Source organism: Gavia stellata, chromosome 8 (genome assembly GCF_030936135.1).
Source record: "Gavia stellata isolate bGavSte3 chromosome 8, bGavSte3.hap2, whole genome shotgun sequence".
Classification (NCBI taxonomy): Eukaryota; Metazoa; Chordata; class Aves; order Gaviiformes; family Gaviidae; genus Gavia; species Gavia stellata.
Window position 1 is genome coordinate 21,192,899 of NC_082601.1, and position 26,262 is coordinate 21,219,160.

At 34.6% G+C, this 26,262-nt stretch overlaps 1 protein-coding gene across 1 annotated transcript; it reads right to left on the minus strand.

Annotated features, from left to right (window-relative positions):
* Positions 1 to 2,032: 2,032 nt before the first annotated feature.
* SLC38A11 (solute carrier family 38 member 11) lies at positions 2,033 to 24,714 on the minus strand. The gene is made up of 11 exons (XM_009817440.2): positions 24,603 to 24,714; positions 24,102 to 24,176; positions 21,637 to 21,771; positions 20,028 to 20,093; positions 18,189 to 18,295; positions 17,569 to 17,648; positions 9,262 to 9,332; positions 8,128 to 8,289; positions 6,274 to 6,386; positions 5,469 to 5,600; positions 2,033 to 2,278 (listed from the first exon to the last, which is right to left on the minus strand). The coding sequence occupies exons 2-11, from the start codon at positions 24,160 to 24,162 to the stop codon at positions 2,033 to 2,035; spliced, it is 1,173 nt and encodes a 390-aa protein (XP_009815742.1). The 5' UTR covers positions 24,163 to 24,176; positions 24,603 to 24,714.
* Positions 24,715 to 26,262: the final 1,548 nt, after the last annotated feature.

Genomic DNA, 26,262 nt, shown 5'->3' on the forward strand with positions numbered 1-26,262 from the left:
TAACCTTTACTACCTCAGATTTTACACTTTTCAAATCACAAAGCATCAAGAAACAAATTTTCTTTAAATCTGCATTTATAAAGTAGAAAGGCACAGAAAGACATGTCCTTCATAAAGGACACATAAACATGATTTAATATTGACATAGCCTCAGTAGAATCTTCAAGTTGAACAGGCAATACTACAATACATCCTATAAACCATTCCATTGATCCTCTAAAGCAAGGGTAGCTTATAATTAATACTTGAAACAGGGTAACATACTTCAACAAAAGACATTAAAAAAAAATCAGAAAAAAAAGAACCGAAAAGCTCATGAGAGATTTCTGATTCATCAGAAAGATCTCATCAGCTGTCACGAGGAAATATTATTTAACTCCATTTGGCATAGAAGAAAGGGAATACATCCAGTGTCACAGCTAAGACGAAATCAGCTATTGCTGGATCTAAACTGGTTAAAAATTATTCTCCAGGTACCTGGACAGCAGATAAACTATCACGCGCGAAGTTGACACTGTGTAGGGAAATTGAAGCAGAATAACACTCCCAGTTCTCTCCAATAGCTTTACAACTTAAAAAGAAACAAATAAAAACCCACCACCACCCGCAAAACCCCAACAATACTTAAAACATTTATTATGAAAGTACTGCTTTTAAGTGTGTTATGAGTATTATCATCATCAAGTGACCCTTTTTTGAAGATCTATTTAACTAGAAGTCTTGAATGAAATCGCTTTCTCATGCAGGATGAACTGAAGACAAAAACCATCAACACCTCATTTAGCAGCATAAAAATAGAGTAGCATTATACATCTAGTTGTCAAGAAATTGTTTGCAAAAGGAACTACAATGATTACAATAATGCAAAAACTAACTCGAAGTACACAGTTTAATTTGATAACAAAACATTTTGAAAATCCCAGCACTGATACAGAGGATACTCATATTGCTCATTCTCAACTTCAAATTACTCATACTCTACAGGCATATGTGTGTGTATGTATTTTTATATATGCATATATGTACATATATATACATAGATGTATATATGAATCTTAATGTTAGATGAATTTTAGAGAACATAACAAATCACCAAAATTTAACTAACCATGACAAAATCAATAGCCATATATTGAAAAGAATCAGAGGACTAGAATGATAACCAAGTTTAGAATGTTTTCTTACAGAACTTGCTCAAGCTGTACATGCCTGGCATATAGCGATGTTTCAATCCAGTTTCAGAAATAATAAATAGGTTTATAAGTGTAAGATGTGTTTGTTGTGCGTGTCATTTTCTTCTCTGTCAATCCTGAAATTTTTTTACGAAGACTGTCTGCTTGAATCTTTTTAAATTCCCCTATGTGGATTTATTCATGCAAAGTCTTTTAATTAGCAGACCATAAATTGTAACAGTTACAGTTGAATTGTATCAGTTACAGTTCAGTCAGAATACAAAATTGCCCTTGACTCAACAGCCAGTACAAGGGATGCTTTCAGCACTAAAGGACAGTTATTGCAAAATCAAAGACAGAATTAATAGGGGTCTTTCAATTTAACATCAGAAGTTTAATACACAGAGAGAAACCCAGACATACTTTTTTCCCAGGACTTCGAACAAATCCCGATACTATAGTGTGCTAATAAATATACGTTAAAAGATTATAAAATAAATAAAAACTGAATGACAGCAATGAAACACAGGAGATGTTTACATTCCTAAACATTTCATTTATAGCTTTTAAACAGCATTGAAGACTAAGTTAAAAAAATGCAGCCTTTTTTGATAGGTTTGCAAGTTATTCAAGCAATGCCTACTGAAAGGCACCTCTGAGAATTTGTTTCAACAGCTAAAACTTAAGTCTTATCTGGAAAAAGATGGCAGCATAAAACCAAGTACGTAAATACAGTTACACAGTTTAAAATTCTTAGTGCATATTAAAACACAAAAGCTCTTTGTTCCACTATCCTTTAAACTGGCACGTATGGCTTGCTGCAAGATGTACCTGATCTAGTCTGGAGACTGGCGTGCTACCTATGGTGGAAGTGTACTGTTGTGAAAAGAAACATTACTAGGGAAGCAGTAGAACATTTCTTTTCCATGGCTGCATTCCTGGGGATGCAAGATAGTCAAAACAAACCCAACTGTCATCACTAGCACACCGACAGCAAGAATCAGGCAGGATATGAGGTTATCTGAATGGTTCCATCGCTCTTTGGACAGCCTTAGATAACACGCTGTTGGGATGATAAAAACAAGTGGGGTAGCACTCAGAACTCCCTGTGTGTGGGAAACAACAATAGAAAAAACCCTCATAAGCACATATATTTAGATGTGAAGAACAAAAACCTAAATTTTTAAATGGTTGTGATTAGATTGATGCAACAGTAAAGCCAGAGAATAGAGGCCTTTTCCAGTGTTGCTATATGGAAAAATTTCTTTTCAAAATCACAAATTACTTGCAAAAATTTCTGTAGAACTACTTGAAATAATTCAGATTTATTTAAATGCTTTTGCTTTGCCGATACAGAGTAATATTTTATGTTGCAAGTACTATTAAATCTGATTAGCAGAAGTTTCTCAGCTTCAGAAGTACAGTGAAAGTCCAAACATAATAGTTCTGCAATACTGTAACTGACTGAAAATATTTAAGATCATTCCATGTAGGAGTCTAGATATAATACTGCCTTAAAGAAAAAACAAGTGCAAACATCATGTAGCAGTTTAAAGAATTCTGATCAAATTCTACATCATTTATGACCTGATTTAGGTTGACTTCCCGATGAAAGCAGAGAGTAGAACCTCCCCCCCCATTATTAAAAATTCAGCTCCTCTTCAAATACTCTCTTAGATAGGGACAGATAAAAAACGCCTGCTTAAATGCTTTTTATAGGAAAGCCACTGCAGATTAACATATGAGTTACATGCCAAAAGAGAGCATTTTTATGCAGAAGTTTTGAACATTTAGTCACATACTTAATAAACACTGTGTTTCAACTTAATTATGGTGAGGTAGTAATACAGCCTACTGAGTATCTTTGCATCATTGTTTGTTTAAACTTATGTATGTTTTTATGGTAGAACCTGTTAACAATGATCAGTACAGACATCAAAAATAGGTACACACACAAAGTATCTTCTTCATAAAAACAGAGACTCTTAAGTATGTGAAGCAACACAAATCAGCATCCCAGTAAAAGAATAGCACAGCAGAATCCCACGACTCTTGACTTCCATATGACTGAATGGTTTCCCTGGGGAATTACCACAGGGCAAACACCATGGCTTGTGTTTTGTTTTAAAACCAGAAAGCAGGGAAAAAGTAAGCAGAGTCAGAGAAACAGTAGCAAATGCCATCTGAGGTGAAGAGCCAAATGACAGGTCTTCTGCCGGACAGAAAGCCTGCTGAGAAGATTGATCATCTTTCTTTCAGATGTAGAGACTCTGCCTATTCATTTTTATCTACCGGTGGAAATCAAGACTGAACAATCTTTCTAAGCACAACAATTACATCCAATAAATACGTACAGTGGTATTGTCAAATTCTCTCTTAAAAAGGAAAACAAACCCCACAAGCGATGAGCTACCCACTCAAATGCCTGGTTCTCAACTTCTGTTTGTAACTGAACCAAGCTATCAGCCTGACTATTGAGTAATTGCTTAGGCCTCTCTAGGTAAAGATATTGCATTGATGGAATGTTTGCTTTTGAGTGATTATTTTAAAACAATTCCAAATAGGAATCACACATATTTACTCATGCTAGAAAGACTCACTGGCAGTTCTCTGGTGTAAATGTATTCTTAACATATTATAGCATATAATAAATGTAGAACACATTTACATATATAGACATATATGGGCACACATAGTTAATTAGGTTCATTGTAGCAGTATTCGGGTATTTGGCCAGAATAGGCATGTGTGTATGCACGCACACATTTAAATACTTTTATTGGTGTGTATATACACACACACAGAGGTGAATTTTCTGCACTTGTAATGTAAAAATAGAGGTGAAAAAAGATGGAAAAGAAATTACCACCAGATGCCATGAATGAGAAATTTTTATCCAAACATGCATCCTGACCAAACCAATAGGAATATTGTTTATTTTGAGCTAGTTATAATTTGGAAAGAATTAACTGAGGAAAAAACTATGTAGGTAATTATTTTAAACAGAGGGTAATTGGATAGCTTATCTGAATATGCAGACCTGTTATATAATTAGTGCAAGCATGACCTGCTAAACCACTGCTACAAAATCACTCATTACTGCTCGGTTAGCAGATAAACTACACTGTGGATCAGAACAGTGCACATGTATTATAACGTATGTATAAGTACATGTATCACGTAGCATAAAGAACAACTCCCTCCATTTTGTTCCATCGGTTTTAGATAAGCATGCAATATATGGCTTGAAATTGTCAATGAATGCATGGACAGGGACATAAGGAGGCAATTCTAAAATACTTCTTTATAGAAGCAAAGGCTGCCTTTAAAATGTTTTCTCTACCTTCTAACTTTTATATCCTGAAGCATATTTCCACATTTGATTTATTAAAAGTAGCTGACCTGAAACTGAAGGTAAACTGTTAGGACAAACAATGTTTACCATAAATGTAGATTGGAATTTTTTTATTTTTTATTTTTTTAAGATTTCCTTTGATTAAATGTACATTCTGTGCCAAAACAGACTGATTTAATCTGGTAAGTCTACTATGCTAACTAGTAAGTCTAGGACTCCAGTAGACTACATGGCAGTTCCAGCCAACCAAAAAGGTTACATAAACGTGTTAAAACTGGTTCAAGTCAGTAAGTGCCTTGTGTGGCCTGCCTGGCAAGCCTCATCTCTTCTACGAGGTGTATCAGACACAGGAATGTTTACTGGCAAACAAAGCAGTTTCCTCCTAAAAACTGTACACTCAGGTTACGAAATTACTCAGTTTTGCTCCCTGTTAAGCCCAAAGCAGGGAAAAATTCCCGTCACTATCTCTGCGGTCTCACTACTACTAGTTCTTTCTTTCTTACCCCCACCCCACCCCCGCCACTTTGCTTTTTGCCCCTTTGGCACAAGGCAGTCGTTAGGATCTGCCCCAGAGTTTAGTAATTTGCCAACTTCATCAGAAGCAGGGATTAGAGAAAGAAATGCTAGATTCAGTCCTGCAATACAGTTAGGATGAGTATTTTAGTGATTTCCACTGCAGTTTAAATACATTTGGTAAGTCACAGCCACTTGCCATATCTCCAGAACTGTTCTAAAAGCCTTCCCCACCCATATGAACTTTACTTCTTGAACTTCCTTCCTCCTTTAATTATCCAGTTGAATAATTCCCTTTTTTCCTACTAACATTTCTACTGACTACTATGTTGAATTACATAAGATTTTCAGTAGAGCTATGGATTTTTCAGAGTTCTGTTTTATAAAAAAGTGATTTATTAAATAAAAGAGTATATAGGTTCACTTACATTTAGCTCTAAAACTATTCCAAGGCAATCATACACTAATGATACACCAGTCGCCACAGCAATGATAGCTACTGTCACAATAATATGGAAAACTGTTGAGAGGTTCCCATGGAAAAACACATTGGCAATCACCTGAAACAGAACCACAGTTTTAAACCTTGTTTTTGTTCTTTATGTTAACAAACAGTTTATTCCAAATCTTCTACCCTTAGGAAACTGAAAGAATGGGTGAGAATACACTGACTGAACTTTACCTATCTTGCTTCAAGAAAACATCTTCATCCGCTTGCAGAAATAACTCATAACAAGCATTACTAAAATTGCAGAACACTTGCAAGACTGACTTAGTTACATCTGCAGGATTTAGGGTATATTTACTTTCTTCTCATTTGGCCACTACAGAACAAAAACCACTTGCAATTATTTATTGAACAGATGGATTTCCTAGATGGAGACACTTCCACAAAGCAAAACTAGTAAGCATGATAAATATGCTATTTTCAGCTATTGTCAACATAACAACAGTGACATTTATGCCAAACTTGGAATTTTAAGCAGCCCTGATATTATTAAGTAATTATTAGTATGATGTTGGATAATACTATAATAAATGTAATGCAACATTATATTACCAGAATCTAAACAGTACAACTAGTACCGCATACTCATTGCATGCAGCAGGATAGGATATGCTAATATTTATTACAGATCAACCATTGACTTCATCTACAATACGTATTAATAATGTGAGAATATTATTAATGTATATCGACATTGTTAAAGGGAGAATGCAATAAATTCTTACCTCTCTGGTCACAAAACATTCAAGGGGGAAGGTCAGAATTACAGTAACTCCATAACAAAACCTTCCAAATGTAGCAAGGTTGTCATCTCTACAGTAGTTTTCAAATATATCTCCTGAGGCATAGCAAAACATCAATTAGTTTGAACTTCATGTCATTTGCCTATTTGCAAACTGAAGTGTAAGTTACTGGAGTTACTGGAGTAATTGAGACGTTCTGATCCCCTCTCCTGACACATACCAAGAAACTGTAGTTGCAGTCACAAATTACATCCAGGAGGAACTTTCACCTTATCCTGCTAGTAGCAGTGTTTTTATTTCAAGTAGCATTTAACTTTCAAACATCTTTTAACATATACGCATTAGAGTTTGTCATCTGTTATCTTCACCTTAGCACAGATTTTGTACGAGATGCTGGTGTTTGTTTAAATAAATATATGACAGATTCAAAAAGAAAGCTTGTATATAAAAGATACATTTCCTTTAAAAATGTAATTCCTAGAACAACAACAATTACACAAGGAAGACCAGGGAGTTACCTCTGGAGAACTGCATTTCCCTGATAGTATCTACTCATAGCTGGTAAGCTGTAGTGAAGAATTTCAAATATTCTGATCCTGAAAGCCCATTATAAACATATAGATTATTACCTAGTGAATCTTCTTACATCTAACAGCAAAAGCATTGCTAGAGAATTCAAATCATCATCTTGCTTAGTATTTACCGAAAAGAATCTGTAATAATGGTTTCTGAGGCACAAGAGACACTGCAAGACAGTGATCAGATGATCTACCAAGTCTTGTTACCCAATTACTCTACTGTCATATGATTTACTACTTTTAGGATCACAATGGCACTGAAGAAGCAATGAGGTGTACTTTAGACAAAACAGCCAAAAGTATTCAACAGGGGAGACAGAAGGTAAGATGGAACCTGCTTCAGTAGAGTCGTATGCTGAGGGATAGCTGCAGTCAGAGCTTTCTGTACCTCAGCCAGTTTGCACTTAGTCTAGCTACAGTTGCATCTAGCACAGTAAGTTATTCCACATAAACAGCACTGGGGGCAGGAAAAAGGGAGGACAGATCAACCAGTAAACCTCATCTTACAGTTCTCTTCTCAACTACATGCTGCTGCTCATCAGGAAAGGCAAAAGCTTGGAAGCCTTCTCCTACGATTTGGAACAGCACTATTAAATAACAGAAAATCTGCTGCTTGCTTATGAAATGAGTATTTTTCCTGAAGAAGCTAATGCACTCAAATTTATGGCTTGCTCTTCTGAAAGCGCCTTTTCCACTTCAACAAAATGATGTTAAATAGTATGATGTAGCATTGATTATATGTATTTATACATATATGTATATTCATATACACACAGAGGTGACAGTAGGATTAGTTACAGCAGAACAGCTGTTGTAAAGATAGGAAATAGATTTCTAAGTCAGAGCTGCGATGCACAGACAGGAAAAGGTACAGGAGAACGTACAGAAATATATGCCAAGCACCCTGTAGGAAAATCAAGGCAATTTTTGTTCTTACTGCTCTCTGCTAATGGACCATGTGGCTAAATTATAGATGTTTAGAATTCAGAAGTATTTTGATTATGGAAGTATTCAAAGGGAACTTTCACCAGTGAGGCTTATCCTTGGGAATCTGACACCTGTTAGCATGTAGCTGATATCTTTGTATCCTGTTTTGGTTGTTGGGTAACTACAAGGAATGTCCTAACTATTTCTGTCCAAACATAGTATGATTTTGGCATTTTTATAATAATGAAGATATTAACAGCAAAAGTTAGACACAAAGGCGGAAATGTAAGGATTACAGCAAGCACCAAAATTGAGGCATCGAGTAGTTTACCTTCTGTGTATCCTGTAAAAGTCATATATCCACATGCAGCAAACACTACACTGATAACAACAGCGAGTGAGACAGAAACATGTGTGACTCGAGACCACTTCTTTAATGTGGGTTCTTCCAGAGACCCATATATTAAAAAGCTGTTATGGTTGCAGATGAATGCTGAAACACACATAACAGTTGAAGCAAATGTATGAATTCATGCATATATGCATATAAAATAAATTTACGGAGTATATATTCCAAGGTAGGAGACACAGCACAGTTTGAATCTATTCATTATTAAATACAAACATTAATCCTGCAACAAGTGGCAAAGATAAATGGCTTGAACTTTTACTTACTTATTTGATTTGATGAAGGTTTATATTCATCCTGAGATGATTCTGATTACATTACCCTGAAATGCCACACCATTTCCCACCCTCCCCACCTCCATTCCACCTCTATTTCCTCTTCCTGCTCTTCTTTTGCTTAAGAACCCAATAGCAGTTTTGAGATTTTTTTTTTTTAAATCTGCAGAGCCATTTGCTACCTTCAGACTTCCTATGACATCCATTTTAGGCTGCAGCAAGCATTTGGGAGGCCTCAGATTATCACAGTGTAAACAAGAAGTAATATACCAGATCCTCCAGGCAGAAAGAGATTTTAGAATGAGGATAACAGAGACAAGTTGAGACTCACCTGAATCGTTCATTGTGAGAAATGGGAAGCAACAGGCACTCTCTGCAAACGTATACGCTGCAGTCTAAAATTTTTCTGTTAGAGGTTATCCAAGAGAATGCAGAATGATCACAGCTTCCTCAGTTTATCAATTAGACTAACCCTATCAGTGCAAGTGTTTTAAGATGACCTGGACAACTGAGCTGGATTCACATGCCATACCACTGTCTCTGCTACAGTGGCAATAGCCTCTACGGCCAGGTGGGCAATGGATGGGGATAATGTCTTAAACTGTAACAACCAAATTCACCTATGGATGACTCAAAGTCAACTTCATTTTTTTCTAAACCAGTTTAATATGAATATAAAAAAATACAATTAAAAATATGCAATTTCTAGGTCCAAAATATTAAATAAATTAATTTATTACAGTTGATCTGAATATTGAAAATACAAAAAAAAATTACTTACCAAATGACATCACCCCAACGGCTTGTACTGCATTTGATTTTGCAAATATCCATGCATTTTCTGATTTAGGTCTAAAACAGATATTTGTTTTACTAGATTATCCTCTTTTCACCTATCAGTTATTAAAAGTAATATAAAATACTCTGCTGTAATACAGAACTGCTAGTCAGACCTCCAGAACTCTCTGAGGTAGACCACAGTGTTCATCAACAGTAAGTTGAAACTAGGGAGATACCATTCTCACCTCCCTTGTTTTGACTAAAGTATTTCTGTAACCATTTTTTTTTTTACAGCCAAAAATGTCAGCCTGTTTCAGTGACCAGTCTTGTAAATAAACTCTTCAAGTCATCATATACCAAGAAACAGCAATAGGGAAAGTAAAAGCTGTTACTGATTCTGACTAAGGTTATCTCAACCCAAAATCTCTTCTGACTATTTAGAGGCAATTTCTTCCTTTGAATTTGCACATGTAATACATGCATTCTAGAGATACTTTATTCCTAGGCTACACATCAAGTGAGGCAGTTTGCCTTTCTTTACACCTGTTCCAGCTGTTCCTCATAGTAAAGGGATTCTGCTAGTTCCCAAAGGAGTGATAAAACAAAGTGTAAGAGAGTATATGGAGATTTTTATAATCAGGCAATAATGTAATATCCCCCACATCTGCTCCTCTAAGATATGCCCACAATTTTGGACTTGTGGTAATTGTAATTCTTAGAGGAGCACCACAGAAAACGATCAGCAAGCTTTATGAAAATCCATTTGATACATGAACTTCCTCTCTGAATAAAGAGCCAAAATGAAGGAAAGGAGAAGGACATGAAACATCCTTTTCCAGAACTACAATTTGCTAAAAATATCAAATGACATTCACAAGCCAGTTGAACATTATAGTTGTAGTATTAAAGCACAGACAAAGGAACAGTATAAAGAAGCTTGCCCTTAAAAAGTTGGCTGCTGCTAACTTTGATTGCTCTGTTTTTATTTAGAGAAAAAACTGCTGCCACCTGAGGCCTTAGCTGCTATTTTCCTACTGCCCTAGAAAGCAGTATGGCACTCACACCAGCTCTATGAAGGTAACAATGGCAGCTTTGTCTCTCCCTCTATCTGGTGACAACTAGCTAGTTTTGACAGCCATAGTGGCATATGCTGTGCTAGGCTTCATTGCTTTCAAATGTTTAAACTCCACTCCCACCCCCTAAAAAGAAAAAAAAGACAAAAAAGATGTTGCTGTTTCCCCTTTTAGAACTCGTATCTTACTATTTCTTGAGAGCTCAAATAGTCAGTCCTTCCTTTTCTATATTAAAAAAACATATTTACAGCATCTAATGCACATTCAGTTCAGACTTAGAGAACCTTTTCAGCTCTTAAGCTGTGGTTGCCAAGCTTAACTTTGAAGTGAACAGAACCTGAGCATCAAAATCAAGTTCAGTTTTTTGTCCTTAGATGCAGCATATTTTCTTGACTACTGTAACATACTGCTTCTAGTCTTAAGCAGCTGAATATGGCCCTCCTAAAATATTCTCAGACTCAGCATGTAGATGTAACAAATACTGTGGATGAAATAGAGATATCTGGCATTTGTCTTGTGAAATAGGAGTTCCGACCTGCTAGAGCTGCTGTAGTTCCTTATAGAGTAGCTTCCCTTAACTTCATGCCACTGATATCAAATTTCTAGAGATGTTTGTGGACAATTCATATTAATAATTTTGAATGTATTATTTTTCAGGAAAACATTAATATCTGATTGGAAAGAAAAATCAATAATATTCCAAAATAAAAATAGAAATTAGAAAGCTAACATTACAACTGTTCCATTATGTAACCACTAGAGGTTAGCTTTGATATCAAACACACAGAATGAAAATTTGGTTTATATTATCCTTTGACAACAGAATTTGTGAATGTCTCCTTACCCTCTTTTCTATTAATAAATTAACACTTAGATTATCTAATACCCTATAAACCAAAATATTTTTAAATGCACAGAAATAAAGAATGCTTTTGTCTGAAACACATCTAATTTCTGTGAAAATGCTACATCCTGTGCAACAGTACAGCTGTATTATAAGCTCCTACAAATAGGGATTAAAAAAATGGAATGTAGAAAGCATGTGAATTTCAGTTGAAACAGTTTGAATAAAGTGGCCAAATAATCAATTAAAGAAAAAAGCAACACAGGAGCTAGTCTTCCCGCTGCATAGTGTTAGCTTATGCACTAACAATATGCAACAGACCAAAATATAGCTTTGCTTTATGGATGAATGACAAATCAGATTAGGAGTATTATTTGGGGGAAAAAAAATCCAAAATAACAAAATCCTGCTTATTTAGCAGCATAAGAAGATAAATTCCTTCCATTCTACTTGTGGAATGCAGGAAGAATTTCAGATCCATGATTTGAACACTACCAGCAGATTGCAATGTCATACAATGCACATTGGTACATATGACATATGCAACAGTATATGACTTTTTCTTACAGTAAGTCATATACTGCTGCATGTGTTTTGAAAAACATTTTCATACCTTGGGAATAGAGGGGTGTCACACAGATGTGATATGTAAACTAAGAAGTGAAAGCAACCCAGTAAGAAATTTCATTTCTGAACGTTTAGAACTAAGAGTCAATAGCTCTAGAGTTCTGACCATATCAACAACAGATCACCCCCAAGTCCAGTCTGCAGGACATACAGACTTATGCAAAAATCCTGGAAGAGGGTGCAGGTGGCATGAAAGTGTCTATATAAAATAAGACTTCAGACTGGAAAAGAAAATTGTGTCAGGAAACAGTAGCTGTTATTTACAGAAGAGCCATACAGTGAATAATCACTTAAAATGACTCACAAGACAAAGGGCACCTAATGGAAATATCAAGTGTCAAGGTAAACATACATATATTCATATAAATACGTGCGTCTGTGTAGGCAGATGCATACATAGGCTGAAAGAGTTTATGACAAGAATCCCAGCTAACACTGTACCTGTTCTGCTTTTTCAATCCTGCTGCTACTGTTCAAGATGGGTTTTGGGTTTTTTTGGGTTTTTTTTTTTTTTGAGAAGGACCTTGGTTCTGACCAGTTTGACCTACATTCTTGTTAGGAATTGTTAGCGGAAGATTTTAACTGCTGCTCATACAAGAATAGCAGTAGCTGCGAATATCCATGAATGACAAAAACAGATAGCTTACTGCTCCTCACTCAGTGTATAAAAACACAGGCTATGCCTGCATGAACACAAAGTTTTTTTCATGCTGGAGAAGGAGAAGTAGTCAGATGAAACACAATGAAAGTTAACAGAAGAAATACATCTGTGAAACTAAATGCATTTGTTGAGAGCTGTACTGGCTATCATATATAGTAGAAGTTGTAACACAAAGTAAAAGCTGAGATGTAATATAACTGCGATTCTTAGAACAAAAATAATAAAAGATCGAACGAAAAGACGTTCCAAGAGAGATGCCAGACAGGAGAAAGTCTCAGCTGAAAGAAAGATAACAGCAAGACAGACTAACAAGAACTGCCCATAGCAAGGTAGTGAAACCTAGCAATGAAAGCCTAGATGTTAAGAAAATAAAACTCTACTCAGTCTTCAGTATACTTAAGGGACAGTATAGCATAATAAACATGCTAGTGAGTTTAAAAAGGTTTTGAAAATATTTGTGTCTATCTACATAAGAACAGGGGAAAATGAAAAGAACAAATGAACCAGGCAAAGGTTAAGACCTCCTAATGGGGTAAAAGGCACTTCACATCCAGATCATGAGCAAGAGTTGGGCAAATTTGTTTGGCAGTCTAAAACCGCATAACTTCTATTTCTTGTAAAACATTTTCTGTATAATATTCTCCATCTTAAGATCCATGCTATGCAAAAATGTTTTCTGTCATTTATGTAGAAATGCTGCCAAATATAATACAGCAACAGAGTGCATCAGAAGCAAAATATCTTTAAGTAGGACAAGAGTAACATACATCCCTGATCTCAACCCAGCTTGCAGGTATGAAATACTGACTGAAAACAAAGTTAACTTCCAGAGAGGAAGCAAAATCATATGTTTGACAGGGGAGCTACATGTTGGAATGAGCAAAATATTTCCATTGTTTCGGATTGAAGATACATGACAAACTGCCAAGTCTAGGTGCAAACTGGCAGTTATCAAAATAATTCAGGAACACATGGCAGATTAATTCAGGTTTATTTCAATGATTTAGACATTTAGGAAATTAATTGTAAAATTTCAATTCAATTCTATTCTAAGGTAAAATACCTTTTTAGTTTTTTTTTTTTAAACTTTAGAAATTTAAAGAATCTGAAAAAGTTTATAGATGGTGAATATAACTTCAATCAATATAATGGAAAGAAAACTAGTAATGCTCACATCTTCCTTGAATTTTATATTAATCAAAGTAATCTTCATTGTTAAAGAACACAGACGAGGCAAAGGTATATGTCAGTCCCACTTAGTTACAGCTGCTTTAACTCCTCTATCTTCCTTAATGAACTACTTAGCAGTTCTGTAAATATACAGTAGCTTAGTTTTATTTTTTTAATTTTATCACACATTAAAGTTTATTTTTGCTTACTATTGTATTATTTATATGAAGGAAAGATTCAGCTTTCTACTTTCAAGTTATTTTCCTGAACACTTGGTGTTTCATCCCTGTGATCAGCTGCCAGTTGAGTAATTCTCACATCCTATTTATGTGTAGCAGATGCTCTTGAAATTTTTCCTAGGGATTTATGTATTATGCAGACACTGACATCATGACATTCTTTCCAAAAGAACACCACATTAAAATGATCCATCTTTATAAGCTACATAAAATATTTCTTTTTACAGCAATGAACGTTAGTTTCAGCTTTGAAGCATGAAGTTATTTTATGCAGCATTAACATACAGCACATTTACAGTTTGAGATAATTCTAACCTTTTGTTTTTGATCACAGTAGAAAAATACCCAGCTATAAGCAGGTGGAAATAAAGTAAAGAACAGATCATCAAAATGTATTTTTATCCAACATCTTAAACTACTGAGAGTAAACTCTAGGTCCAGGACACTGGATTTTATCCACAGGTTCATTATGTGCTTCAGGCAACAATAATCATATGGATGATATTAATGAAAAACCAAACTGAAAAAAAGTACCTCAGTTTCATATTTGTCATAAAAGGAAATAAATTAAACTAAATAATCCCTCATCATAAATACTTTTTTTTTCCTGAGAACTAACAAGAAAATAACATTCCTATAACGTCCCTGAACAACCCACTCTACTCCCAAAGCAACTAAAAAAAATAAAATAAAAATGCAACACTCCAAAGACTTACAAGTGCTGTTTTTCAGCCTACAGTTTCAAGTACAGCAAATCATTAAAAACAGTAATAACGTCGTTTCACTGATGGTCTCACACATTGCAGAAAGTTTCTAGGAAAGATAATATTCCCTTTTGTCCAAATAATAGATATAATTTTCAACTAGAACATGGATTGCATTTAAGCAAAAAGACAGTTTTATCATCCCCAGATAATCTTCTTGTACCTCTCAGAGGGAAGCAATCTTCACTTTGAAAAATCTAAAGGTAAGTGAGAACTGATTACTACTCAGAGAGTAATTATCGAAGTGGGAAGATATCCAAACAGGATTCCAGTGGAACCTGACCTAAGTCCAGCACTTTTGAATGCATACAACAGTAACTTGAATAATGGAACAAAAAGTAAGAAGCATCCTTAACAGAAAGCATGAAATGCGCAGTTAACACAAGCATGCTAGAGAATAGGGTGAAAAAAGAAGAATCATTAATATGTTGATAAATGGAGAAATCATCTGATAAAGCAGTATTCAATTCTGTAATGACAAATTCTACAGTTATGCAGGGGGAAAAAAGGCTTCACGAGAAGAGGGTGGGGGGAACAATCAGAAAAACCCCAAACTTCATGAGAACAGAGTAAAAGAAAGGAAAAATCACCAGCTCACAGTTCTGCAGAGAAGGGCTTGGTGCTTCTGTTAGACTGCAAACTCCAAGCATGTCCACAATGTCATGCTATTTTCCAAAGAGGCAAACATCAAACTAGGTTACATAAAGAGGAGCATGGCAATCCCCAGAAGATACAGTTGAAAGGGACCTCAAGACACTTTGTAGGTAAGTCTTCTTCTTCTTCAGTCTTTCTTCTCTGCTCCTCAATGGGAATACCACAGGCAGTTGGGGCACCACAATATCACTTTCATTTACAGAGAACTGAAGGCAGCCATTGAGAATGATCAGTAGCACAGGAAATGACAAGAAGAGAAACATTAAAGGAACTGTGTTTGTTTAGTTTATAGAAAAGATCACCAAAGGGGGACAAGTTACAGCTCTTTACAGGTGTTTTTTAAGCATTGAAAAAGAATGAACAGTTTGCTGTCCATATCCACTGTGGTTAGGCCAAGAACCAATCAACATGAAATGCAGTAAAAGAGATATACGATACACATTTAGGAAGAATTCATAAGAAAAGGCTAGTTAAGAACTGGAATGGGAAATCATGGAATTGCCAAGAACAAACTAGACAATCACCTGTCATCAGTGACAAGTTCTGCCATGTAACAATGGTAGGGATTAAATATTCTCTCTTAGCCCCATCAAGCCTTTATCTAGGATTGTACAAATTCTTTTCCTATATGACATACATGAGGACAGCATTTCATAATCGTGATTTTTTAAAATCTCTTTGAAAACTTCAACTCCTATTTTATTTTAATAAGGATCCACAGTAAATGTGTTATTTACTTGTTTCACTTCTTATAATACTATGGTGGGACCCATATGAAAATATATTAGTGTTTTTTATTCTCATTGCAAAAAAAAGAGATGGCATACCATTATACCATTAACAAAATATTAGGAGAGGGTTTTAATAACTAAAGTATATGTCTATTTCTAACTGAAAAATACAAATAGTAAAAATAGACATTGGTAGAATGTTCGTGAGGCAAAAAATTCTGATTAATAGTTTATCAACTGGCCAGATGCATTTTTGAAAACAAGAAGTGTAAAGGCAAAAATGGAAGTCTCTAATGAATTAAAAAGTAAAACTTCAAGAATCACTCAAAACCCAACATTACTTATTGTAAGAAAAAATAAAGCCATGCATTCCATAATTTTCACTGCATCACAACTGTTGAGAAGAAATGTTGCCATAGTAACAAGGTCATCAGTAACCATTATATATCGCTTCTTGCTTTTTTGACAGGGGATTTTGAGATTACCCTTCCAAATACCCCTTTAACACACAGTATGAAAAACATGTTGCTTCAGAAAGACTGGGGGGGGGGGGAGGTCCCACACTGTTCTGAGTGCAGCATTTTATGGATGATAGACAACACCATCTGGTACAACTGTTATTCTAGGCATCTTCCTAGCATTAAACATGAATGCCCTGCAATTAACCCACGTATCACAGTAGTAAGACAAATGAACAATTATGCGTAACACTGCTGAAACAATCATGGTGGAAGAATCCACTTCTTACAGAAACATTAGAAATACTATCTAAAACTATTCCAATAAATAAAACAGCACATTCAGAAACAGAGTTTGTTGTCTTTATTAATATATCTTCACATTTAAAGGATAAGGAAAAAGGCAGACCTTCTAGGCCATAAAGGAAAGATAACAGATTCATAACACTTTCTTGCAATATAATTCTAAAAATATTGCCACAATACATATTCATGTATACTAAACTGTCTAGAATGCCCCAATGTCCAATGTTAAATACAACTTTCAGAGTATGAGTGCTGGAAAACAGTTTTTCATGCTTTTATTGCTGTTTTCTCAAATGACAGGATAGTTTTTATTATTGTGTTTTCTTTTTTCTTTTCATTATTTGAATTCAATTTTTATTATGAAATCATTATATTAACAGAAAAAGAAATATTTCTAAGATACTATCTATTTTAAGATTGTAAATATAGGCCACCTGACAATAATGGACAAAATTAAAGATTTCTCAAATGACAGACAACCTCACATGGCCACTCAGAAGCCACCTGCTATTAATACTATCACCCGCAATTTCCAATTAATCTGTAGGTTTTCTGAGACTTTTTCTGAATTTGCTTATGTGCAACAGAGGAAAAAAAAAAGAGGATAAAGTATGTTTTAGCAGTTCATTTCGTATTACTGTTAATACAGATTTATTTTTTTCAATTATCTGTCTCTCCCAAAACAGCCATGTTCCAAAACGATGCAGATATATATAACAGTGAAATAACAGATTACATATGATCAATAATTCACTTTGTGGCAAGTGTAAAGAATACTCACACTTGTGGACTGAATGTTACTGTTCTCACCATCACAATAATCAGGATGACAATGGTTAAAATCAGAGAAACAAGAGATACCTGTAAAGGTAAAAACATTAATTCAGTCACTAAGCTGCTGAAAGATTGTCCTCTTAGCACCATAATGTACTTTTTAAAAGAGTAATTAGCAACCAAGTAAAGTTCTAAATATCACATGTCAAATATTTATAATTAGAAAGCTTGTCCTAGAGCATCATCTTTTAATTTGTTATTCTTTTTGAGTAACTAGCCAATTGCAACTATTTTTCTAATTTTAAGTGATATACCCATTTAAACATTTCTAATCAACGGTCCTCAGCATTTCAAGATCAGGCCTATATCACCCAGTGCTTTACAAGATTTGAGTTCTACTAGCAGTAGATGGAAAAATTCCAGTGATTCATATGGAGACCAAAGTTTTGCTTAAACTATTCCAAGTTTTCCAATATTTCTTGGGACAGAAGACCGTCTGAACTTCTAAAATATTTAGCATGCTCTAGCCAGATGTAGTTGAGTTCAAATACATTAAGTTATGACTGGCACTTATTTTCTAATGGCATACAGAAAAGTAAACCAAAATCAACTGCTACTATGATTTACCTTTCCCAGTTTTGCTATGTCTCGATATAAAGATATAGGCAAGGTAAAGATGATGGTGGTAATAAGAATTATGAAGTGACGGTCAGTAAGCACGTTATCTGGTCCAACTAAAGCAAAAAAGAAAATAATTTATTCCTCTGACAGACTGACATGAGGAACAGATCAGTTACATTTGAAAGGCTATCAATAACAAACTCTGATATTCACCAGGCTTTTATCCCCTTTATTCAAACTAAGTAACACTGAAATAAAGATTATGCATTAACTAACCTTGAGGAAGCCATACACAGCATGTGCATAATCACAAAAATTCTGCCAATTCAAACCAAATGCATAACATATGGGATATATTATAACAAACTTTGGAAGTCTGGCATTTATAGATTAGTATTAATTTCTTCCATCATGCCTAGGCCAATGCTGGCAGACTGCAAGTAAAACATTCTACTACTTCTTTCTGCCATTTACTTTTCAAGATTTTTTCACACTGCCTGTTGCCATCAATTACTGTGCTGTTGAAGATAAGGAAATTCTTAAAGGATGATCCTAAAATAAGTTAATTTTGAGGTTTCTTTTGAGCACCTCCTTTCTTGCTGTCAGCTGGCTTCCACTTGCAAAATACAGATTATCATGTGAAAGCAACAATAATGTTCTAATATTCCCTGGATATTCAGTGGGATTTATTTGTACAACTGGTGTTTTTTTCAAGCCAATGACAACTTAAAATGAAACATATCTCAATTTCAGTCAGGCTACCATGAATTATGGGCTTGAATGAAAGCTTGCTGAATAATTATGGCTGGAAAGTGACTGGCAATTGACATGGAAAGTCTGTGTTCAGTTCCCCCTATTCTTTGGGAGATTATAATGCTTTCCCACCTCTTTCCAGGCAGGCATTCTACCAGCTAGGTGAAACGATGTGCCATACTGGGGATTCCTCCTATTACAAAAGTCATATTGTATATCAATTATTAGATATTCACTGTCACTATAAGTCTGATCAGGTATTCACAGAACAAGAGTGTGACAGTTAAAACTGCATCCACACCTTGCAGGCTTCACCTGCTGAAAATTATAGTCCTCCTGTAGAAATCAAACAGTTCATACAAATACTAATTTCCACTTCATTGCAGACATGTTCTTTTTAGTTTAATTTGCCAGTGAAGAATGTTTTAACTTAGCTGGCTTTGTGCTAAAGTAGATGGCAAACATGCACACAAATTGCTCCACTGATTCTGCTGTGAAAACTTACAGCACAGGAAGGTTAATAATTGCATGAGTCAGAAAGCTCAAAATGCCACATCTGGTTTTACAGTGAATATTTAAGAGAACGGAAAGTTACATATGCAGTTCATGACCAACTATTACAGATACACTTAAGTAAGCATTAAATCCATTATATTATTTGCAAGTCATCCTGAATTTTTCACTAGATAAAGTGCAGTTTCAGTATTCAAATGATTATTATAGGAATTATCTAAAAAAGATTACAGAATACGATGACCAGGTAAATATACCACTGTGGAAGATTCCTCCTATTTGCTTAGTATTTCATTGAAGCATGTGGTCTCTTCATTGACAATGACTCCAATGACAACCAAGGACTAGGATTCATAGTTTTCATTTGAGAAAGACTTATTAAAAAAAAAACAAACCACAAAAAACCACTCATACAAATATGCATACAGAAATTCTTAATTTGAACTATATTTAAGAGTAATTTAGAAGCAAAGTAACAGGTAGGACTTCAGACTGACACAGGATGCTAATCCCTAATACTTCTGCTATATTCCTATCCAATACATTTTCCCCGTTCTGAATTTTTTAAATGCATCTTACCTCCAGGAATTCTCTGAAAAACTTTAGTTAAAGTGTCTCCTGTTATTATGTTGTAACTGATCATAGCTTAAAGAAAATAATATTTTTTGTTAGTACAAGTCAAATATGAAATATTTGACAAATGTTTAATATACATATTTTGTAGACTTCAGGATTATATTGCACTATCCCTTTTGTATGAATTCTGGTTAGCACCAACAACTTCTAAGTTTCAGGTATAAAACAAAATTTAAAAAAATTCTTTAAAGCGCCCCTTTATAATTTATTCTTTTTTTAAACAGGTACAACCTAAGCAAGAATCCAGTCTGATAAGCAAGGCTGTTGTGCTGACTTGCCATATCAACTTACTTCAGAAGAGGAAAAAAAGGCTTTTTAAAGTTGTTTGTTTCTAACAGCAATTCTTTGTCAGTTTATTTTCAAATTCTTGTTTCTATTTCGTAAAGTTCCTGTGTTAGTCTAATAATCAGTCCTGCAATCAAATGCACAGGACTTCCTAGCTCATGTAAAAAGTTAGCAAGATCTTTAAACCAGAAGAAAGGAGGAGAAAATAGATGAAGATATCAGATATGGACTTCCATTCCTTCCTCTCATTAACAAGAACTGTGGCCTTAGCATTCATATTTCATTCTTATCTTATGCTACACTGGAAGTGTGTATATGTGTGCATGTGTGTGTATACATACACACAAAACATATTTATATACTCATGTGGTCTTCACCATTCAGACAGCATACATATAGGTATTGACCTTAACTAATGCATAAATATTCACTGTTGCGAAATTGTAAGTCATTAACACTACTTATAGAAATAAATCCAAGCACATATATATGCATAACTAGTTCCACTGGGACTGAAATCTTTACAATTCTTTTCCATATTCTTTATGAAATAGTTATTATACTCTTTTTTAAGTCAACATGTATAAAATTTTTGCCTGCAGTAACAGTAACTTGACTGTCTTAAAAATCTCAGCTACCTGTAATAAATTCAGACTGATTATTCCCAAAGCAGGAATTTTGATCTGGGACTCTGTGGTCACCGAATCCAGACTCTTGGTATCTCAAGTCACCGCCTCTTGCAGCCCCATGTGTAAAAATACCAAACTTATTTAAGATTCGATTTAATTATATTACTACTGTAGGGGACAGATTCAGAATATTACTTTATTTTAAAATTCCAGTCTATTTAATTCCTGCCCAGATTATATCCGTTTGTTCTTTTACTATTTCTTCTTGAAAAATCTGTGCTCTGTTACTCATTCTAGAACAGAATCTTTTCTTTGCTATTTCTCATAGCTACTTTTGTTATTAATTTTTAAGTGCGTGATCATGAATTTCTCTGCTATTACATTTCAGTTAATTTCTATTGTTCTGGTCCTCCAATGCATTGAATTCTTCCTCAGTCATTCTTCAGAACACACAAAGTAATATTAATTTTTTTTTTTAATAGGAAAGAGGCATATGTATATATGTAAACATACATATGTATATATAAATAAGTATATTCTTTACAGAGTTCTTAATATTTAACCAGTGAAAGAATGAGATAATGTGAAAAAGCTTGTTATTTATAAAACTTAAACATTTATTTTTTATGTGATCTTACCAATAAATGGATATAAAAATTGAAGAGTTGAAAGAACTAGATAACCTACAAGACCATATGTTTTTCTGACCAGCTCTTGATAGGTGTTGGTACTGCAGAGGTTTCCTCCTTTGATCAGTAATATAATGGAATAATCTGTTAAAATATAAAATTACTGTTAAAGACAGTATGAACCAACTTGTGGTTGGTTACTGCTCATCTTTTTCACTCCTTAAAAAAAAAGTCTGTAAAAAGGAAAACAGTGGCACTGGGAAGAGCAGGGATGAAAAATCTCACGAAGGATCTCAGTCCACCAAAACCAGGAGTTATAGGCTCATATTGGAAAGAAATTCTAGCTTTCCCAATTAGGGACAGCAGAAACAGACTAATTTTCATTGGTTTTCAGCATGGTCAAAGGGAACAAGACCTGTCACAGGCACCAAAAAAAAGGAAAATTCAATTATTAATGCAGAGGGCTCCTGAATGGATCGAGCATTTGATTATATCCTGAAAGGGGGTAAAATGAGAGGACTGCCTGTATCATGGTGCTAGAACTCTCAATCACTTTACTCAGCTATTTATCTAAGTTTGTGAAAGATAAAGCCGCATAGTATTTTGTGTCTTCTCCATTGTTTACAATAAAAATATTATAAACATTTTTATTGGATACTTTTAAAATAAAACACACATGAAGTGATTTATCTGGAAAACCATGAAGCAATGTGCCTTGAGGCAGAGCTGATGTTACAGGTGGAATTACTCCCAGATTGAACCTCAACTTTTTAATGAAGAACCGTTTGAAATATTGCTGTTATGTCAAGCTAATCTTTAATGTTAATTTGAGCACCATGGGATTTTCCAGTCCAGATTAGTTACAGCACAGAATGTATTACCTTAGTGCAGATGTCTTGACAAATAGTAGCTAGATCACATCTATCCGTCATCTGGCTTTCACTTAGGTTGTAATCTACGCTGAGATAGGAACAGTTCCTTTCTGCGAACTGTATCAGTGTTTTATTATCTTCTGGGAATGACTAAAATGATGAAATTTTCACAGTCTTTACAAAGGAGATTTCTACCGTTTGTTAGTGTGAAAGCCAATCCAGAGATTCCCATGATCTTATGCAATTCTTACACAATATATACTGACTTACGCTATAATTGGGAGCAGACAAAAGCAGAGATACCAAAAAGTGTTCAGTATTAATTATGTTGCATACTGAGCTAATCTTGTACAAGAAATACTAAGTCTTTGTAGCAAGGGATCTTAGACCCACAAAACTTGAAAAAGATTTATCATTAAATGACCTAAAATTGTATTTGGCTGTCAATCTAGGACTACAACCAGTATAATTCAAAAACATCCCCCAAAATGAAATACAGTGAGAATTGCTAAATAACAGCTATTCACCAATTATTCATTAAAAATTATGGAAAATAAATGCTAATGTTACATACTTAGCCTGGACGTTAAACGCTACAAGTCAACAAGTTGTAAACATAGTTATAATTTTCTTGTGCAAGATATATTGAGCCATATCTTTAACATAATAAAATGGTGAGTTTAATTCACAGGTTCTGTGAATATAAAGTCTTTAATGTGGCTATAAAGTCTTTAAATACTTAGAAATGCAAAGGACAAATCAGATTTCCTACAAAAAAGTAACTGAAATTTCTCAGCTATGTTTATGATATGATTTCATTAATGTATTTGGCCATCAGCCATAGAGAATATTTTCCATTCATAAGGCACATGTTCGTTATGTTATATTGCTCTCCAGTCAAACCTCAATTATTTATGCAGACCCTTAAAAGATATTTTAAGCAATAAAAAAAAAGGTATTTTAAGCAATGAAAAGCATCAACTGCTGCTCAGCATACAGGTAACAAAATTTGTGCCGCTCATGTTGACTTGGTTTGTCAAGACTTGAATCCACAGAGTCTTTACAAAAATTCTCCTTTTGATGCCAATGTATTTACTTATGTTCAAGTTTATTTACCATGTGATTTCAAAACTTGTCCAAAACTTTCAAAACTTTTGAAGGTAAACCCATTATTTTTTTGATGAATGATAATTAAACAAAATATTCAAAATCATAGTACAACCAAAGTTTTTCATTCTGTGGTATATTTAAAAAAGTGATATACAACCCACTCAAGGATCAGTCTCTTAATTAGGGTAAAAAAAGTGGACTAAAACAGGTGATTATGAGGCACAAATAAGAACTATTCTTCCAAATGTCAACTTGACCTAGTGTAAGAAACTAGGCTTTAAGAAAATAAAATGCACACAAAAAGCAGCTTTATATGTTGTACAGTATAATTCTCTACTTTTACTAATCTGCTCAAGGGATTAGTGAGCTAAGGAAAAAATTTGTCATTTTTATTGTCATAGATATACTTGTTTAAGGTTTCATTAAGCTCAAGACCAGCTAAACATTGCAAGACTAATTTTCACTTTACAACAGAAACTGCTTTTAGAGTACCTGTGATATAGGCAACCCCAAATAAAAGCAGTACTCCTAGTGGAAAACCAGCTTCCTTCATTGAATATGGCAATCCTGTAAATAAGCAAAGGAGAGATTATAGAAGAACCTTTCCAACTACTTATTTGTGACAAGCAAAATAAAGAAAAATTCAGATTTAAAAAAATGCTATCAATCTCTCAAATTGGACCAGCATGCTTAATAACCTCAGAAAGATCATTTTTAGTGGACAAAGTGTTGCCTAGGTGTGAAGTTCCATCAGCACCTGCCCAACTGGTTCTCTCTGATCATTATTGCAAAAAGGCTGTAGGATATTTATCACTGAGAGACGTGATCTCAGCTGACACCTCTGCATTTATGCATAGTAAGCAAATAAAAATAGAGAAGAAAATCTTTAGGAACAGCAGCAGCAAGTAAGATGACAGTGTTATTCTCCAAATTGGGTAGTCATGCATGTATAAACAATGCAGAACACAGGTTAGTGAAGAAAAGTGTACTTACCTATAATGCCTGATCCTATGATAGAGTTGATAATGTTAAATCCAGCTGATGCGAGATCACTGTTTCCTCCTTTATTCCTGGGCTTACTAACAAGGGCTGTTTGGTCATTTGTTTCTACCTATTTCAGGAAGACGATAAAATTATACAGGAGAAAAATAGGCGAGAACAAGGATTTTACACATAGTCTATTCAAGGCCAAAAAAACCTGTCATAGACTCAGATTTGTAGAGGTATTTTGATAACTAAATCCCATTTTTTTCAGTGAGAAATCAAAGGGGTTTTAGGCATCTAATTCCTGTATAAGTCTGACCCATAATCTTCTGTAATTAATTCTTCTCTGAAAAAAAAAAACCAAAAGTGGAAGGACAGAAATGTATATAAAGTCAGAGGTAGGCTGTTAAACAAAGAGCTTTTTAGTCATGTTCCAAAGGCAGAAATGTGAATCAAGTATTTTTGAAAATATTTTGGCTACTACAACTGGTCAGTAAAAATATGCTCCTGAATCAGGGGATTGAAATAAATCTCGAGAGTTTCTGGTAAAGTATGCCAACATCTGAAGATGTTCTAATTCAAGGTTTTATCCAGCATTTTAAATATTTCTGTGTCATCCAATGGTTTAGTTCATTACGAACAGTTAACAACACTATAAAATTGGCCAGTCCCAGACAGTTTCTGTGGGAAGGTCTGGTACAAACCGAAGTTCAAAGCAGAATTTGTAGGCAGTAGCTTCAAAAATTGAAGTTCTTATCTTCAAAAAGCATTTCCTCATAAGCATGCAGTGATCCTCTCCTCAGCTCACCACTCTGCTGTTTGAGAACATTTTAGAATCATTCATTAGAAGGCCAGTATTTTAAATGAAGTCATGTAATTCAAAAGAGGAACATGCATTTAATGAAGAAAAGGCCTGCCTGTGTGCTACAAAAGCAAAACATTGTGTACTTAAAATGAAAATAAACCCATTATTTCATGGATGCAGGAGCTTATTTAACATATACAGCAGATAGTACTGATAGCAGATGCTTGTCACTAATACTTCTGGAAAAAAATTAAATTATTAATAATCTTAGATAAATCTAAGTCATTTATAAATAGTGGTATAAGCTGACAAGTGTAAGAGTGCCTCAAGGAGGGCTACATATTTGAGTGGAACCCTTAATCCTTAAGCAGTACTAACATAAGAAGAGTAATACTGGCTCAGATCAAAGGCCAGTATAACCTGGTACCCCATTTCTGAGAGTGGCCATGGAATGTGCTTAGGGAAGAGAATAAGAACATGAAAAATAGCAAAAATAGCAAATAACTTTCCTTTCCCAGCTTTCATCAGTTTGCATAGCCCCGACTTCCCGAAGCAGATATGTTCTTGGAGCATCACATCCCTTAATGGATTGCTCCTTGAATTCGCCCTTTTTTGAGGCCATGTATATCTTTCAGCACCTGCAATGTCATGTGGCAATGAATGCCACATCTTAATTATACATCATATGAAGAGACAGGTACTCTTCTTTGTTCTGAATCTACCATTAAATATTTCCACTTGGTGTCTCAAAAATTTTTGTATCATCACAGACCAACCAACCATTGTTCAGTACACCTTCTCCATATCACGTGCATTTTTATAGGTAACGTTCTCCCTTAGCTGTTTCTCATCTAGACTTACAGG

Bases quoted from the DNA above. Each gene is read 5' to 3' on its own strand.
- SLC38A11 (XM_009817440.2), bottom strand. From the start codon at position 24,162: ATGAAGGAAGCTGGTTTTCCACTAGGAGTACTGCTTTTATTTGGGGTT. The intron at 20,094-21,636 runs GTAAGATCACAT...ATTTTCTTTAAG, and splicing joins ATTTTTATATCCATTTATTG to CTATGATCAGTTACAACATA. The intron at 18,296-20,027 runs GTAAGATGCATT...TTTTTGCTTTAG, and splicing joins TTTTCAGAGAATTCCTGGAG to TTGGACCAGATAACGTGCTT.